Below are 20,276 nucleotides of genomic sequence, written 5' to 3'. Positions count from 1 at the left end.
GAAGTGTCACATCCTTATCAATGTTAGTTTTCAAATATGAAAAAAAACTTTGGTATCTTCAGGACCCAGAAATCTCCTTCCCAGTACACTCTGTCTACTTGTATTCTCATCTTGTTCTCTCTCTCCAGATCTATCCTGGAACTTTCATTGCCTTCATGTCATTTCTGTCCTTTGCTGGAACTAGTGTTCTGTACCCCACCATTCAATGTATTTCCACTGTCTACTACAGCAGTCATATTCTCTTGTTAAATGGGTGATATACAAATATTTCTCTAGAGTCTGTAGCTCTTTTAAAAGCCCTCCCTCCCCCAGCCCAAAGAATAGTTCTATAGACTATGCCTTTTTCCATTGAATTGCTTTTGCATCAGCCATTTCATTCATTCATCAGTCTATTTCTGGGTTCTCTACTCTGTTCTATTGATTTATGTGTCTGACCCCTACTAATATCACATGGTCTTAAGTACTGTAGCTATAGAACTGACATCTTTAATATGTTGAACTTTCCAATCCATGAGCATGGAATGTCTCTTCATATTTTGAAGATCTTTGATTTCTTTCACCCTTTATTCCCCATTTTATCTTTCCTCTCTTTGACTAAATTTATGAAATTTTAAAATAGTAAAGTTGAAAGAATGTTAGAACAAAAACTCAAATACCAACTATCTACATCCTACTATTAACATTTTGCTATACTTGGTTTATAAGATATATATCAATTTATGTGAATGATGTCATTTGATTAGCAGGTACTTTTCCTGGTTATTTTGGTCTCTACTTATACTGAAGACTTTTCCCAAATACTTTCAGATCAAGAGTTATTCATTCAATATTTAAAAGGTAATACAAAACTAAAAAGAAGAGTAAATGATTATCTATAGGATAATCACCCAAGTTTCTTTTTTTGGGAAAACCTCCAAAGGTTATCATTCTGTGATCTTTTCCTTCTTGGATTGGCAAATTTCTCAAGAGAGAAATATTTACTTTCTTGATTGAGACCTACTATTTTAGCTTAATGCCTCACCTATTTTTGTTGTCTGCTTATCTAGGGCATGTGAGGGACAAATCAGCATCTCCTTCAGCAGAGAGAGATGTTTACATTCCTACTGTCTGCTGAGTTAGCTAAACCCTCCAACTGCTTTCTTGTTCTAGAACATCCTATCGTCTGCTGAGTTAGCTAAACCTTCCAATTGCTTTCTTGTTCTAGAAATTGGGCAAAATCTCTTGTCAGCAGAATTACGCTGTCCTTCTTTGTTACTGTGTACTTATACCTTTCTCTTTCTATCCAGTGGGACATGAGTAGGAAGACTGACAATATATGTTCAGAAAGGCAAAAAAACTAACAGCAGTGATATCACTGAAACCATGAAGGGAAAAAAATTAAAAAAGGAGTAGTCATTGGTGTTAAATATAGAGAAATCAAGTCTGATGGGCACTGATAAAATTGGAGAGATCAATGGTGAATTCTTCAAGAGAAGTTCCAGGAGGTGGATGGGAAAAAAACAGGATTACAATTACATAATTGAGTGTGGATGAAGGGAGAAGTAGGGAAGTAGTGAGCAGGCTATAATCAATTCTTTCTAGAAATTAAGCCTTCAAGACAAGTGAGAGGGGAGACACACAGACAGTAGGATTGAAAGAAATTAAAGGAGAGATTTAAAAATGTAGTGAATGATGAAAGAAGTTTTTGGAAAGGAAAAAAAAAACTTATTCATCCAAATGTGGAATGGCAGACTTTACACATCTAAAGAATAAGAGTAGTGAACAAAAGGTCAGAAAAAAGCTGGAAGAATATTAGGTTATGATAAGAAAATGATATAATCAATTTAAAATTTAAAATTTCATAGCTAGAGCAGTTCTGGGTCATGGTGATATTCAAGAGTAGCCAGGTGAGTAACTGAAGTGGCATGCAGATGAACGTTGGAGTCGAAGAGGAAAATAACTGCTGCGTGCTACCATATAATGATCCATCCAAGCTTCACCACAGGGTCACAGGAGTAAGTTCCCAACATTAACTGAGCCCTGACTGAAGGCCACACTGTTCTCATTTAATCTGTAAACTATCCCCAGGACAGACACCATCCCCATTTGCAAATAAAGCATCAGGTTCAGAGAGATTAAGTGATTTGCCAAAGATTTCATAACTGAGTGGTAGAGCTGGTTCAAATTTTCATTTGTAACTCCATGTACCTTCCAACCATTACACATGCTGTTAACAACTAGCAAATTTACAAACTGATGTAGAAAGCAAGACTAAATCAGAATGAGGGCAGATAAAGAGGGGTAAGTGGTAGTATACGAATCTCAAACAAAAAAGAAATCTTGCTCAGGAGTGAAAAAGGAATGATCTAGAAGGGGAAATAATACGGTAGAAAAGGAGAGAAAGCTGGAGGTTACCTCTTATGGGCCATCTGTCTAATTTATCCTGGTAGATTAAGATGCTTCCTCTTTTACACTCTCAACTTCTTTGTACATTATCTCCTTTAAAGCAGTCATATACTGTTGGTGCTTATTTTTCCTGATAATAAATCAGAGGCCCTTGAGAAAGGGATAGTGATTAACAGGCATAGTTGTAGTAGATGTAGAAACTATGGTAGAAGTGGTACAAGTAGTAAATGAAGCAGCAGTAAAAGTATTACCACCACCAGTGAATGTTTACCACGTGCTGGGTATCATGAACATAGTAAGAAAAGTCCTATTGCTAGTCAAAGTCACAAAGCTAGCAAGGACTGGAATCCAGGTTGTCTGACTCCATATCTCTTGTTCTTAACCACACTTTTCTATCACCACTTCCAATTTACATCATGTTTTCTTGGGGGTAAAGTTTGTTTTTTTGTTCTTTTTTTAGTGTTCCCAGAACCAAGCATAATACTGGGACAATAAGTGACTTACTAGCTTTTTAGTAACAAATAAGTACATAGGAAATACATAGATAGTAATGTCATTAAAAGTGAAAATCAAGGTTATATAAAGATAGAGAAAGAAGAAAATGCTCTGTAAAAGAATAGAGTTGTAGGGATTTTATTTACATTTGTTTATGCTGGAATCAAGATTGTAGAAGAGGTTTAACAGGGAGACTAATAGTAAATGAAATATCTGGGAGGAGAGAACACAGAGTAGTTTGAAAGTGATCAATTGCAAAGAATGGCTAGGTTGAGATAACTTAAGGACTGAATGAGGTTTCAGTTCTTCCTCTAGCATACAGACACTGTATAGGCATATTTAGGAACTCAGTCTGACATATATTATTTCATTTAATCCTCACCAGGGCATGCTAGTATCAGGAACTACTATTACCTACTGAGCTGCTATTATAGTGGTCTTTCAGGTAGAGCAGTTGTAGTCTGTAATTGTGAAGTTACAAGATTTTTTAAAATTAAAATCTCTAATTGCTTCTCACTCTTTAATCCTCCTACCCACTTCTCCCCTCAGTTGAACTGTAGGTTACAGAAGTGTAATAGATTTCATTGTAAGTCAATTAGTATTATACTCAGGGAAAGGACAAAATCAACCACAAGATGCTTAATTGAAGGCTCCTAAAATGTACTTTGAAAAATTAGTTAATTATATTTATTTTTATTAGTTCATTGTAGATATACAAATATTGGGGTTCATTTTGACATAATTATACAAGCATGGCATAAAATTTGCTCTAATTCAGTCACCAGTAGTTTCCCTTTCCTTCCCCTTTCCTCCCTGTTCCCTTTCCTTTAATCTACTAATCTTCTATTTATTTATAGTTTTTTAAATTAGTGCATTATGGATATATATAAAAGTGAGATTCACTGTAGTATATTCATATATAGGAAAGTTTAATCAGATTCATTCCACCGTTATTCCCCTCCTTTCCCCTCAATCCCCTTCCTCTACTCCACTGATCTTTTTTCTAGTAAACTTGACTTTTCAGAAGACAATTGCTATGGCGGCTTATAATCCAGATTTTTATTGTTAGAGATAAGATGCTATTTTTGGACTCAGAAGCACAATTTTATTTGAACTTAATAGTGGGTCTTATGTACATAAAATAGTCTAAATCTGTGCTATTTGAAATGGTAGCCAATAGCCATATCTGGCTATTTAAACTTGAAGTAATATTAAAAATTAAGTTATTCTGTTGGAACAGTCACATTTCCAGTGGTATAGGCACATGTGGTTTAGGAGTTACCATGATGTTCAGTGCAGACATACAACATCTTAATTATTGTAAAGAGACACCCGGATAGCATTGGTCTGAATAGGTCATCACTGAAAAACTGAATCAACTTTGGAAATGGTATACCTTCTTCTATACTCATCTTCACTGAGAACTATAATTATTTTACTAGAGAGGCTTAAGTATGAAGACATATATAACAGAAAAGAGGAAGGGAAATGGTTAAGTAGTAATGTATGTCAGACTCCTAACCCAATATCCTACAATAGGGTTTCACAGACTGAGATATGGAAATAAAAATTATGGCAAAAAAAAAAAGGCATGTTTATAGCAGCCCAATTCATAATAGCCAAACTACAGAATCAGTCTATGTATCTATTAATGGACAAATGGATAAAGAAAGTATGGTATATGTACAGAATGCAGTTGTATTTAACCATACAGAAAAATAAAAGTATGTCATTTGCAGGAAAATGGATGGAACTTGAGAACATTGTGTTAAGAGAAATAAGCTAAATCCTGAATGTCAAAGGTCATGTTTTGCTCTCATATGTGGAAGCTAGAGAGAAAAAAGGAAAAGGTGGTAGGGATCTCATAAAAATCAAAGGGAGATCAGCAGACTAGAAGAAAGGGACAGGGAAGAGGGAGAGGGGAGGGATGGGAGAAGTGCTGGGGAGTTATATCGGCCAAATGATAATGTTATATTATGTCCATGTACAAATATGTATCAACAAATCCCACATTATATACCATTGTGTCAACAAAAAACGTGGAAAAAGAGAGACTTAAAAGCAAAAAATAAAAATAAAAAATAAAAATCAAGGTAAAAGAATAGAGTACTAAGAAGTCATATGATTAAGAACTAGGTCTTAGTAACAACCTTAACTGACAATACCAAGACTAAGGTGCATGTGTCACCATAGAAACTAATAGGGAGTCCGCTCACAGCAAGTGAAACAAACAAAAGCAAACCAAAATCTTAAGGAGTTTTGCACTGTTCTTAGGAGAAGGATACTCTAACATGACTAACCAGGCTTGGCATTATCTGGTCCCTCTCTACCTCTCTCCAGTCTCCTCACGTACTGTACTCTCTTCTTTCCCATTCTGTGCTTAGTTCAAGCAATCTCTTGAAGTATGCACACGTTATTTTCCCTGCTTGAAATACTCTTCTCACCACCAATTCAATTAGTGTCTAGAGATTTCAACTCTATGGCCAGTCCACATGTGTGTTTTAGAAGTTTTCCTTTAGAATACTTAGCCCAGAAAATAACAATGCACTTATGCGTCATTATATAATTATATATTTATGTGTAAGCTTGCTGATTAATGTCTATTAATCTATCAGACTGTGGGTACCATGAGAATAACAATGTCTTGTACACTGTTGTGAATTTGCATATACTGTTATACACGTAGCATCCAGTATATAGTAGTAGGCCTTCATAAATAGTTTCTGAGTCAGTATAGTACATAATGGAATGACTTTTGATGTAGGACAGAGTTTTATTAACTCTAGCCACTGTGTTATTCTTTAAGAAAGTAGAGGAATGAGAGCACTGGGCTAGGAGATCACTTAAGATTCTTTGTTTCTTATGTTCTAAGGACCAGATGATGAGAATGGTAAAGATATTTCTCATTAACTTTTCCATGAAACACAAAGTCAACTCTAAAGTTAGGCTAAATAGGCTCTTCAAAACCTTTATTTCTTTTATTAAATTACCAATTTAAATTCAGGAAGTTTAGGTTGGTGTGACTGCTAATTAGAAAGACCCACATTTAAATACCGGTACTTACTAGTTAGATGACCTCAGAAAAACTGTTTATTTTTCTGAGTCTCAGTTACTTCCTCATATAAAAAAATAAAGTTAAGCCCTCTCAGATTTTGGAGTCTTATACAAAACTAACAAACCAACACATAGTATTTAAAATAAATACTGATTTTTTCCCAATAGCACAAGGTGGAATACAGCTACATGTCCACTTCCATTCTGTGAGTTTTCGCATGCAACAGCTACCTTCTGATGCCTAACCAGTGCTAAAGGATGCCCTTAAAGGATTCCCCCACATGGCCAGGAAGTTGCCAAACACTATAGATGCCTAATAATTTGCTTTTTTATTGCTTTTTGAATGAACAGAGTTAGAGTGTGTGACTTTAGATAAGTCAATCTATGTATGGGGATAAAATACCTGCTATGATAACCTTATAGAACGTATCAAAAAACCTTAAAAACAGCACTGCACATAAAAATGCTCTGAAAAATGAAATATACTGTATGATATAAAGTAGCACCATCAACATCATTTGATATCTTATACCTAATTCAATAATCTTTCTATATTTTACATAGGTACTCTGTAAAAATATATAAGAAAGGATAGTTAGGGCTTACTCTATTGCTAAAAATTAAGACACTCATAAGTTAAACTTATATTCTCAAGGGAATCACAGTAAATCAGAGGTAGAATTGATTTAGAATATCTTATTTATCTCAACCTAGAGTTAAAGCCACTTTCCTATAAAGCAATAGATGCTAAATTTCAAAGTGTAAATGTACTCCCAAAGAACATAACCTTTAATCCAGGCAAATCTTGCTTTAAGCAAACTCGATATTTACACAAAAGATAAAATAAAAGGTGAATATTTGCTTTAAAAAGGAATTCATCATAGGATTATAATGAGTTACCCATGTGCATATAAAGTAAGTTTGATCTATATACAATTAGGTAAGTATCTTTTACTTAGAAATGAAATTAAAGAAAATATACATATCACTTTAAAATCAATTAATAAATCATTTATCTCTATTTGAAAACAAATATCTTATGAGTGACTGGGAAAAGTCAGAAAAGAAAAAATTCTGGGACCACTTAGAGAATACATAAAGGGAGTTGCAGCATGCTTACATATGATTTTTTTAAAGTTAGTCATAACTTTGTTTCACTTTTAATATTTGTGAATTTCAAAACTTAATGTTATTTTTATTCAGAAATTAGGTCTAATTTCTTTGTTTTAGCTTGACTGAGGCTCTAGTCATTTTTCCTATAGATCCCTGGTTATATTAATGAATATTTGATTATTGGTTCTAAATATTTCTTATTAAAAGGAATCTATTATATTTCAGCAATTGGACTTTAAATACAATGTTTTGTAAAAAATAATTACTAGATAGCATTTACAACAATTGTTACAATGTTATTACTTTATTAAAATGGTCACATTTTTATAATTATGATATTGTGAGACTTCTAAATTCCTGTCCAGAACACATTAATCTACCTTTAAAAACAGGTTTCCATTTCCAACATGTATACAGCACAGTTGTCTATTCGCCACATTACTAAAAGTAATTGTTTATAATGGAAATTTTTAAAAATGTTTTTATTTGAGCATTATAGTTGTACATAATACTTGGGTTAATTGTGACATGATCATACATGTATAGAATATAATTTCAGTATTCAGGGCTGTTTCTATTCCTTCCCTCTTCCCTTTCCCACCTTTTTCCTCTTCCTATACTCTACTGGCTATCTGTTTGTTTATGTATGTATTTTAGTGCTTTATAGGTATGCATAAAGGTGGAATTCATTGTGGTATATTAATTAATATATGTACATTAATTGATTTCATTCTGCATTTCCTCCCTTTTTCTGTCCTTCCTCCCTTCCATTCAACCCACTCTGTCTACACCACATTTTCCCTTCTATTTTCATGGGGTCCTACTCCCCCTCACCCCACTTATTTTGCTGTATCTTCCATCTTTGAGACAAAACATTTGACTCTTGACTTGCTGAGTCTGGTTTACTTCACTTGGAATGATATTCTCCAGTTCCATCCATTTACCAGGAAATGTCATCATTTCATTCTTGTTTATGACTGAGTTAAATTCCACAGTACATATATACACACCCACACACATATATACACAATATCTTCTTTATCATTTCATCTGTTGATGGGCACTTCAGCTGGTTTCTTATCTTTGCTATTGTGAATCACACTTGTTATAAACACAGATGTGCCTGTATCACTATAGTATGCTGATTTTAGTTTTTTTGGACATAGGAGTGTGATAGCTGGGTCATATGGTAGTTCTATTTCTACTCTTTTGAGGAATCTCCATACTGCTTTCCAAAGTGGTTGTACTATATTACACTCTCACCAACAATCCATGATTTTATCTTTTCCCCTGATATCCTCACTAATATTTATTATTTGTATTCTTGATGACTGATTCTAATTGGAGTGAGATGAAACCTCAATATAACATCGTTTTGATTTACATTTCTCTGATTTCCAGGGATATTGAACATTTTTCATATATTTGTTTGCCATTTATATTTTTTTATTTTGAGAAGTGTCTGCTCAGTTCTTTTGCCCAATATTGATTGGGTTATTTTTTAAACTTGGCTTTATATTTTGGGTATATATTTGGAGGAGTAGCTGCCAAAGATTTTCTGTTTCTGTAGGATCTCTCTTCATGTTCTTGTTTCCTTTGCTGTGCAGAAGCTTTTTAATTTGATGCCGTCCCACTTATGACTCTAGGTTTCATCTTGAGCTTTAGGTGCCATCATATTGGAGAGTTAAGACTGTTTTTTTTTTTTTTTTCCCTAGCAGTTGCAAGGTTTCTGGTCTAATTCCCAGGTCTTTGATCCACTTTGATTTGACTTGTGTGCAGGTAGGAGATACCTACCTAGGTTCATTCTTCCACAGATAGATATCTAGTTTTCCCAGAATCAATTGTTAAAAAGGCCATGTTTTCTCCAAAATGTATCTTTGGCATCTTTTTCAAGTATCAGATGAATTTATGTGAGTCTGTCTCTGTCTCTTCTATTCTATCCCACGGTCTTTATGTCTGTTTTGATGCCAATATCATGCTATTTTTATTATTCTGTAGCAAAATTTGAGACTGGATATTGTGATGCTTCTAGCATCACTCTTCTTGCTCAGGAATACTTTGACTATTCTGGGTCTTTTTTTCTTCCAAATGAATTTTAAGACTATTTTTTTTTTCTAATTATGTGAAGGATGTCATTTTTTGTGATGAGAATTACATTGAATCTATATAATGTTTTATAGATTCATCATTGCAGTACAATAAAGTCACTGATGTGTGAATGTTGACCTTGTATCTTGCTACTCTGCTGGATTTGTTTATCAGCTCTACAGGTCTTCTGGCACAGGTTTTTGGGTCTTCTCTATATAGGTTCATGTCATCAGCAAAGAGTGATAATTTGAATTTTTTTGTTTGTATCTCTTTAATTTCCTTATTTTACCTGATTCCTCTGACTACAGTTTCAAGAATTATATTGAATAAGAGTGGTGAGAGTGGACATCCTTTCCTTGTTCCTGATTTCATTCTTCTCTATTCAGTATGATATTTGCTTTCACATATAGCCTTTACGTTCCTTTCTTCTCTAGTTTCTCTAGTTTTCTTTAGCACGAAGGGGTGCTGGATTTTGTCAAAGGCCTTTTCTATATCTCTTGAGTTGATCATATGATTCTTGTCCTTAATTCTATTTATGTGGTGAATTACATTTATTGATTTGAGTATGTTGAACCAACCTTGCATCCCTGAGATGAAATCCATGATGATCATGGTGTACTACCTTCTTGATGCGTTTTTGAATGTAGGTCATTCATATTTTATTAAGGATTGTTGTATCTATGTACAACAGGGAAACTGGTCTGTAGTTTTCTTTTCTTCATATGTCTTTGGTTTTGTTATCATGGTAATACTGGCTTCATAGAATTTGGGAGTGTTCCCTCATTTTCTATTTCATGGAATAATTTGAGGAAGACTGTTAGTTTTTCTTTAAAGGTCTGGAAGAAATCAGGTGAGAATCCATCTGGTCCTAGGCTCTCCTTTGTTGGAAGGGTTTTAATTGCTAATTCAATTTCATGTTTAATACTGGTATAGTTAGGTTTTCTATATCATCCCGGTTAATTTGGGGTCATATATGTCTAGAAATTTGTTGATGTTTTCTAGATTTTTCAATTTATTGCAGTTTTAATTTTCAAAATCTTTTCTAATGGCCCTCTGGATTTCAGAAGTGTCTGTAGTGATATCTTCTTTTTCATTTCCAATTCTGTTAATTTGGGTCTTCCCTTTCTTTTGGTTAGTTTGGCTAGGTATTTATCAAGCTTGTTTACCTTTTCAAGGAACCAACTTTTTGTTCCATTGATTCACTGTATTTTTTATTCTCAATTTCATTAATTTTGGCTCTGCTCTTAATTATTTACTGTCTTCTAATGCTTTTGGAACTAGTTTGTTCTTTCTTTCATTTGGCATTTTTCTGTTTTTTAAATATAGGCAATTAGTGTTACAGACACTGTTAAAACTGCCTTCACACTGTCCCAGATAAATTGGTAAGTTGGGGGCTGGGGATATAGCTCAGTTGGTAGGGTGCTTGCCTCACAAGCATAAGGCCCTGGGTTCAATCCCCGGCACCACAAAAAAAAAAAAAAAAAAAAAAAAAAAAAAAAGATGATAAATTGTACCTCTGTTCTCATTTATTCTAGGACTTTTTTGATTTCTTCTCTCATTTCTTCTATAATTCAGTCCTCGTTTAAAATAGTATTGCTCAATTCTCCCCATATTAATGTTTTCTATAATTCTGTTCCATTATGATCTGATAAGATGACTGAAGATTTATCATTTTTTTTTTTTGTATTTATGAAGACTTACATTGTGACTTAGATTATGGTCTACTTTGGAAAGGTTCCATGAGTGGCCAAGAAGAAAGTATATATATTTTTCACATTGTTTACTTTATTATACTTTTATATTCAGTTTGGGGATAATAGCTTTGATTATGAGATGAATGTCTTGCAAACAGCATATAGTTGGATATTGTTTTTTAACCCATTCTGCAAATTTATTCATTTTAACTAGGGAGTTGAGATTATTTACATTCAGTGTTATTATGGATAGATATCTGTTATTTCTTGCCATGTTGATTTATTTGCTATATTAAATATGGTGGTAATTTTCATGTAGTTCCTCTTCTGGAGTGCTTTATCCACTTATGTAGTTGGAGGCTTGTTTTTCAGTTCTTTGATGTATAGTAAGTATATCATTAGTATTTTTTGTAGTGCTGGCTTAGTGATCATGAATTCTATTAGTTTATCCTTATCATGGAAAGTTTATTTAAACATCAATTTTGAAAGATAGCATTGCTGGATATAACAATTGTTTTCTTCAGAACATAGAATATCTCATTGCAGGCTCTCCTTGATTTTAGGGTCTGAGTTGAGAAGTCAGAAATAATAATAATATTATGGCATCTGCAAATAAATGGATGGAATTGGAGAATATCATGGTAAGTGAAATAAGCCAATCCCAAAAAACCAAAGGCCAAATGTTTTCCCTTATAAGTGAAGAATGATATATAATGGGGGTGTGGGTATGGGGAGTGAGAGAAAAATGGGGGAACTTTAGATTATGTAGAAGGAAATGAGAGGGAGGGGGTATAAAAAATGGTGGAATGAGACATACATTATTACCCTATGTACATATATGATTACACGAATGGTATTACTCTACATTGTGTAAAATCACAGAAATGAAATGATGTACCCCATTTGTGTATAATGAATCAAAATGTAGTCTGTAAAAAATTAAAAAAATAAATAATTAAAAAAAAAAGAAGTGTTGGTTTACCTGTAATGTAACTTGACATTTTTCTGGAAGTTTTTAATAGTGTTTCCTTGTTTTCTATTAGGTGGTTTGATTATGTGTCTTGGAGAGGTTCTTTTTGACCTTTTCTATCTGGAGTTGTATACTAATCCTATTTGTGGATATCCATCTCAACTCTAAGGTCAGGAAAATATTCTGCTATTATTTCACTGAAAAGGTTCTTAATGCCTGTATCTTCACGTTCTCTTCTAATCTAATGACCATCAAATACGGTCTCTTGATTTTCCAGAGTTCTTATATATTCTGATCATGGTCTTTTTCCCCCCTTTATTGCATACTGAATATGAAGTTCATGTGCCCTGTCTTTGAGGCTTGAAGTTTTGTTTTCCACATAATCGAATCTGTCTGTGATACTTTCTTTTTTTTTTTTTTTTTTTTTTTCACTTCCGTGGTTAGATTTTTGTCTGTGATACTTTCAAGTGAACTTTTAATTTGATTTACTGTTGTCTTTTATTTCCAAGATTTCTGATTAATTTCTTTTCCATATCTCTATTTCTATATTGAAATGGTCTTTTACTTCATGTATTTTGATCTCTTAAGTTCATTCCTTAGATCTTTTAGCTCACTGAACATTTTATTAATCATTTTTATATTCTTTCTTTGAAATTTCATCTACTTCCTTATTTGTGGGTTCCTTTGTAGGGGGCACTGTGAATTTCATGAGGAGACTTGTTTACTTCTTTCCTCATGTTTTCAGAAGTCTTGGACTTTTCATCTGTTAAGATGAATTCCTCTTCCTCTTGTAGGCATGCATCCTTTGGGGAGTAGTTATCTTTTTGTTCTTGGTACTTCTCTGTTTTTGCAGTATGAGTAGACTGGTTATTCATTTGAAATTTATGCTTCCCTTATTCTACGTGCTAAAGTATTATTGAAGCTTGAGTGGGGTAGTTCGTGCATGCAGTAAGGTTTGCTGAAACTTGGCTGAGTTGTGAGGAGCAGCAGGATCTCTACCCTGTGAACTTGTAGTGTTCAATTACTTTCTAATGTGAGAAAAAGGGTGAGCAAGGAACAGTAATAATGATAGCTTCTTGTGGAGAGTGGAGACAGAGAATGAGAGAGCAGTGACTGAGATTGGGGGTTTTTGATGACCTCATTGCTGTGGCATACCTGCTGCATGGGAATGTTCCTGTGCAAGGGCACAGGATACTTACCTGATGAGGTAATGGCCCTGCATAAGGATGCTCTGTGCAAGAGTCCTATCAGCTAGGACCTTGATCTCAGGCACATAGCACCTGGGAATAGATGAATTATTAGGCTAGACAACCACAATGTTTCACCAGCTCAGCTTCTCCTGAGCCTGCCAGCTTTACAGTGACTTTTAACAATGGACTTTCTTGAGAGTTACACAAAGCTCCTAACATTGTGCTTTGCAACTGTAGATTGCAATTGCAGAAAAGCTACGTAGATGTCCTAGTTTCTGTAACTTTCCTGAATACAAAGAATAATGCTTACATAATCTTTAACCTGATAATGAGATATATCTAAAGATTGCTGGCATAACTTTTCAGATCTGCATCTCCATCAGAGAGCAGCACTCCACCTGATCCCAGCTTTATCTCCGAAAATCTGTATTTGTGAGTCTTTATTTTCTAATCCCCCTTTGGCCTTTGCCAGAACGGCGAGTTTGGCCACAATGGTTGAGGCAATAGCTACCAACTTATAGCCTTAAAAATAAATGTCCAGTGCAGTGTCTACTATGACATCTATATACTAATTGCCACTGAAGAGGGATGGCGGGGTCAACATTTAACATCAGCACCAACAATATAATGGGAATTATAAAATTATACTTTTAGAAACTACCCCAAACTTTTACTGACATTTTCCTTCTTCTCATATACCAAGCTGAAAACTTTTGGTGAGTTTTTTTATATCAAATACTAAGTTGGGTATTATTCTACTAACTCTAAAACATCCATTTCCTTTACCCAGCTTAGGAAGCTGTGTGTTTTGATTGGCCATTTCTAGGCTGCCTCACACCACTCTGTTGTAACTGTGAGACTGGCCATCTAACCACATGAACAGAGAACTAAAAACTTTGAAATGTTTTTGAGACTATAGGTTATTTTGCTGATTTATTAAAATACATTTTAAGAATAAAATCCCAACAAGTGAAATTATTTTATGGATGCCTATATCAGACTGGTTTTAGAGAGAATTTTACAAAGCAAGACAAATATTGACCTAGAGGACCATTAACAGAATAAAAATAGAAGTCGTTGCTTTACTAAAAAATTAGGAGTCTGAAAATATGTGGGAGTTTAAGGACTATTTCTTTCCACTTTTACAGGTCCTTTGTTACATGCCCAAAGGTAAACTTTAGTAAAGATTAAATAAAACCACACTTAACTGTTCCATCCCCTATACTGTTGTACAGGCATCAGGAAGGAGTGTCTTAATGAAAACTAGTTCATAGAACACTAGATATGAGACCATATGTGAGCTGGATTATCATCCTAGGTGGAATACGTCTGTTCTCTTTTGATAATTACTTATTATCACATAGAAATGATGTAAAATGATAAAAAGAAATTAAAAATGAACCTGTGGAGTAAAGGGACATAACAAGATATGACATGAGGTCATGGAGCTTATGGTCCTTAATTTAACTAAGTTGTAACAGAAGAACATAGTTTTAGTTCTTCATCTATTATTTAGTAGTCATATAACCTAGGAAGAGTGGCAGAGTCACTTTGAATTTTGGTTTTCTCATATTTGAAACAGGGTTCATACCCATCCCCACTTACTTTGCAGTGCTTATGGGTGTTTAGAATGAATTAACACAATTACAACTACTTGGAAAAATTACATAATATAACTACATTAAGGTATCATTCTTTCATAATATTCATTGTAGCTTTACTAAATTGTTCACTGAAATAAAGTCTGAAAAACAACAAAAAGCACTCCTGTGCCCCGTACCACAATAAAATACAAAACAAACTTGTAATTCTATCATTTAGAGATGATCATTTTTAGTACTTATTTGTTATGGAGTCTATCCTATAACTTAGTGTGTTAGTGTGTCAACTGAAGCAAGTTATTTAACCTTTCTCAGCCTCAAGTTCTCAGGCAGTGGATTAGACACCCTCTATGATCCACTCTAGCTTTAGTACTTGCTTCTCCTGCCACTTATAATTGCATTCAACAACTGTTTAGTTGGTTATTTCATGAACACTTTCCAGCTCTGGTGATTAGAAAGAATTTCATCATTCTGACCCGAGAGCCTATGATTTGACATGTAAGACAGTGTGCTGTGAGACTCAAAGGAGAACAACACAGTCTCCTTGCCAAATTCACTGGAATAAAGTATGTTTATTATAATTGTATTCCAGAGAATAGTGTGAAAAATACTATAATTGAGTTCAAACAAAAGCCCAAAGGAAGAATATAAGAGGCATAGAGAATTGCTAGCCCAAATTGGAGAAAATACCAAAGATTCCGTAAAGGAATGGCAGATATTCAATACCTCCCCCCATGTCCTGGAACTGCCTACTTTCAACTTTCTGGATAGATCAGTAAACTTGATCATTGTATTTAAACCATTATTTGTAGGATATTCTGTGACTTTTTCCTGAAAGCATTCTATATAGCAGTTGTCTTTATCATTTGTGAATATAAGTGCCTGAAATTGTTACGAAAAAATATCTTCCTCACAAATTTTTATGAAGACATCTAAAATTTTGCAATACAAATTTAAACATTTGCAAAGAATTTAATCTTCTATCAATTATATATTGATTTTAAAATCAAATCATGATTTTACTCTTAAATGTACACACTGGAATCTAAGATCACTGTTATTTGATATTCAGCATTATCTACTTGAAAATGAAAATGAAAACATGAGCACACTTGTTTTAAGAGCTGAAAATTTTACTTGGTTAATTTTTCTCCTTACATTTATGTTTCCAATTTACTTCCTCAAAGAATTCTGTCCTAATATATACATATGTGTATGTGTTTTGGGGATGGGTACAGGGGATTTAACCCAGGGACACTTTACCACTGAGCCATGTCCTTTTCATTTTTTATTTTGAGACAGGGTCACATTGGGTTGCTTAGGGCCTCTCTAAGTTGCTGAGGCTGGCTTTGAACTTATGAGTCTCTTGCCTCAGTTATTCAAATTTCTGGGATTACAGGTGTGCATCAGTGTGTCCAGTTATCCTAATACATTTTTATGCTCTAAACCCTTTCATTAGTTACCCTATCAAATCCTTCTGCAACAAAATCATGCGTGTATAAAAACACAACATAATTTTAAATTTCTCTTGAGTAGAAACCTATTCAGTTAAAAAAATTATTTCAAAAGATGGATGGATCAGTTGACCAATGACAATAACAATTATGGGTACTTGATAACAGATATTTAAGGTCTGAAACAGTCATCAACAATATTCAATTAATTAAAAAGGCATAATTATATTTTGCAATATTAAAACTAAAAAAATTATAAAGTTATCATGAGTTCTCTCAAAATTAGTTCATATATCTATTGATTAAAATTATATTTAACATCAATTCTATTCCTCTTTTATTTTTATAGATCTGAGTGCTCAGAAACCTTGTTCATACAAATTGACTTAACAGTCTTTTCTTTTGTGCTGCCTTAAAAAATATTTTCAACTTATTTTTTTGCAATGCTGGGTGTGAAAACCAGGAACTCACACATGGCAAATGCTTTACCACTGAGTCCCAGTCTCGGCTATGTTTTCCTTTTGTTGCTAAATCAAAATATATTCTGGATCTTTAGAGCTCTGGCCCATTATTACCAAATAGTAGGTGGGAGCAAAAAGCAAAGAAGTAATGGAAAAACTAGTCACTTATTCTTCATCTCAGTAGTTCAAAAGGGTTGGAGTACAGAGTGGATAAGGGTAGAGGACTAAGAGAGCTTGACACTACGCAGTGTCACAAAAATTCAAATGTTTCAGATGGTGCATGCATTTCAATAATGGATGACTTTCAAACTATCACAAATAAAATAAGGTATTTAAAATCTTTATTTAAATTTGTCATGGATTTCATTTAAATTGTATTCCACTATTGTCATTGGTATATGATTATTTTATCTTTTTAAAGATAGATATGAATTAAGCCACGTTTACTAGCAATAGCTGCCAATTTCCCAAAATAAATAGGTAGAACAGTTCAACTAGGTTTTGTAAATATAGTGAGTACTCACTCATGGTGATGAGAATCTGGGGAAAAGTGAACCATCCTCTTGTTACTGACCGGACTAGGTGTGGGCACCTGAAGGGAGATTTTAAAACAAAACAAAACAAACAAATGTAAATTAGTCTCAGGTTGGGTTTATAAAAAGAGGTGAATAATAGGGACATATCCATTTGAGAGTATCACTCTGAAATAGAGAATATGACATTAATTTCTTAGATTAAGACAAAATGGTATAGGAAAAGTATAATTTAATTCTTGGTAAGATTTTTTTTTTTTTTATGTAATTCCTCTGTCTCTACAACAATATAAACATCTTTTTAAAGAAACAGACCACTGTTGAGTGTGGTGGTGCACTCTTATAATCCAAGTGTCTCAGAAAGCTGAGACAGGAAGATCTCAAGTTCAAAGCCGGCCTCAGCAAGGCTCTAAGCAACTTAATAAGACCTTGTCTCAAAATAAAGAACAAAGGGGCTGGGAATGTAGTTCAATGTTAAAGTGCCCCTGGGTTGAATCTCTAGTAGAGAGAGAGAGAGAGAGAGAGAGAGAGAGAGACAGACAGAGAGAGAGAGACAGAGAGAGAGACACAGAGAGAGAGAGAGGTGGGGAAAGAAAAAGAGAGAGACAGACTAGTGACTATTTCCAAATATTGTCCAACTGGATATATTTTTGATTACACATCAATAAGGTGATTTATTAGATAAGTGTTGAGCAAACAGTATTTCCAAGGACCAATGTTTTTGTAGGTGTATATATAATGTACACATTTAAATACACACAAAAACTTAGATCAAGAAAGTAATGAGTTGTTCTTTTTATAATTTTGTCACAGTTAGAAATCATGTATTTACATAGAACAAAATGGACTTTTACCTAGAAGAATATTATTGTATTCCTTCATATCTAAATAAAATTAGAAATCTTTTCTTGATGATGCAAGATACTCCCATTTTTTAAAAGAATTTCACAACTTTCCCATCTTGCAGAGATTCTCAAATGGAACAAAAAACAGAACAATGCATGAATGAATGTGACAAGTCACAAACTTGCAGCAAAAGATTTTAAATTATGCTCTATCATAATAAACAAAGATAACTCTAATTATAGCAGTGTCATTTAAATAGAATTTTCAAAAAGGCACAATGAGGAGGTAGAGTGCCTCTAAAAGTAACTAACATTTTAAAAAAATGTATTTTTTCTTGTATCTCTGGGGTAACAAGGATGCCAGCATATACTCTGGAATTCCGAGAAATGCAAATACTGTAAATGTGCACAGAGGATGCCACAAATAAGCTTATAGTTGGAGCACTACAGGTAAACATGTGGCTCAACTCCAGGACACAGAATGCATTCATCTCAGAATGCGGTTTTCATGCTATTCCACTGGGTATCCCTGGAATACAGTAATCCATTTTCTACACTGTGGCTATGAGAAAAGCCGACTGTGCCTATGTCATGCTTTGTTAGAGGTTCATGATCACATTATCTCATGGTGGACCTGACACTTTTATTCAGTTTACAGTATGTTCTATGTACAGGCAACTTATTTCCTTTGCCAGGGCTGCTGACAACCTTTTCCACACTATATTAATCTTGTTTACTGACTTTATCTTGGTACAAATATCAGAAAACTGAACTTTTTATCTCAGAGAAAAAATAAACAACGTGTTGACAGAAGCAGAAGCTATTTTCAGGACTAAAATTGCTTGTTTACCTGAAGCTATACTTATGGAAAAATGTTTAAAGTCTTGCTCTGGCTTGAAATACATAATCTGAAATTTATTAAATGAAGAAATTTCACATAACCCATGTGATAAATTGCCTGATGAAAACAATGCACCTGAATACAATAAAACAGAATTTATAACTAATTTATACTATAATACAAATGTAAGCTTTCAATCTAGTCAGAAATAATCATACTATGTATTTCTCAGAAATTGTACATATGTATAAAGACTATAAGCTCAATTCAATTTCAGCAAATAACTCACAAAAGATTTACAATATCAAATGTAGATATTTAAATGACTTTACATATTCACCAATAATGGCCTTTAAAAAATAAAAGTTAGTATCCTTCATTGCTATTTCAAGCCAACTTATGTTTTACTTTTAAACAAATGTAAAAATAGACATAGTTTGGAATTTTTTAAAAGAAAGAAAGCAACATCGATATGTAGGCATGATGATCCTTGCAAGGTCATTGCCACTGGTCTGCAGCAGGGGTCAAATGTTATTATGATAGGAACTTTTTGCTACTTCAACCACTAGATACCACTGCCTGAAATCTGAGAATTCTATCTTTAATATGAAATTCAGCTTGTGGAAAGTAGTGTAATATTGAAGTTTGAGTAGATTTTAAACTTTAAAACATGTGTTAAGCATGAGTATTAGTAGAATATTACAAAGAATTATTAAGCTTCAAGAAGCATAAAGAATTAATTGTAAAATTTATGATTGTTTCATCATGAATTCAGGATAGATAATTACCTTTATAAAAATAACGACAGTTTTCAACATTAAATTATTAATTTCTACCAAACAAGTATGGTGATTGTTTTATTCTCTAAAATATATGCTTTCTAGTAATTACAGAAATGTCATAGAAAGAAATCACAAATTTAAGAATATCATAACACTTTAATAAAATATTCATAGTTAAGTTTTTAAATATAAAATTATTCCATGAAGTTAGATAGGGAACAGCTATTCTGTTCTTTATGAGAAACTGGATCTCCATAATCCAATTCTTGTTATTGTTAAAATTCTGGAGACAATTATTCATGTTGTTAAGCAAGATCCAGTGATGGTAATCTTAGATGTCATATTACACACCCTGAATTCTTATGATTTATCTTCTAAATATTCCCGCAACAATAATGAATACAATCCTAAATAAAGAAGCAATAATTTTTTCATTATCCATGCTTATTATGCCAAAAAACCTCTCAAAACCAGAAATAAATAAATGGTTTCTAGGTAACATAACATATTATAATGCTAACAGATCACAAATCTCAGTTTTCTCTCTTTTTGTTTACAATCAAGTCATCAACCTCAGAAAACAGGAATGTGGTGGTGAGATATGAAAAGTTAGCAACAGTTCTATAAATACCACTATCAATTTATAAGGTCAATAAGTGCCAATATATCAGAAATCCAGCTAAATGACATCAATGGGAAAACGTGTTCTTTTAATTCATTAGACACATTAAAACATTTTTTTCATTTTATCACTGATAAAACACCAATTT

General features: G+C 33.4%; 1 protein-coding gene across 2 annotated transcripts in view; it reads right to left on the bottom strand.

The window, feature by feature from the left end:
• GPATCH2 (G-patch domain containing 2) overlaps positions 1-20,276 on the bottom strand; it is a 187,174-nt gene that overhangs the window by 64,978 nt on the left and 101,920 nt on the right. For both annotated transcript variants that reach the window (XM_079107157.1, XM_079107158.1), the window contains exon 6: positions 17,030-17,097. In XM_079107157.1, the coding sequence (XP_078963283.1) occupies positions 17,030-17,097 (68 nt within the window). The remainder of the gene's footprint in view (positions 1-17,029; positions 17,098-20,276) is intronic.

The sequence above is a fragment of the Sciurus vulgaris genome (genome assembly GCF_902686455.1).
Source record: "Sciurus vulgaris genome assembly, chromosome: 12".
Lineage (NCBI taxonomy): Eukaryota > Metazoa > Chordata > Mammalia > Rodentia > Sciuridae > Sciurus > Sciurus vulgaris.
The sequence above is the reverse complement of the archived record's forward strand: the minus strand, read 5'-3'. Positions and strand labels throughout refer to the sequence as shown.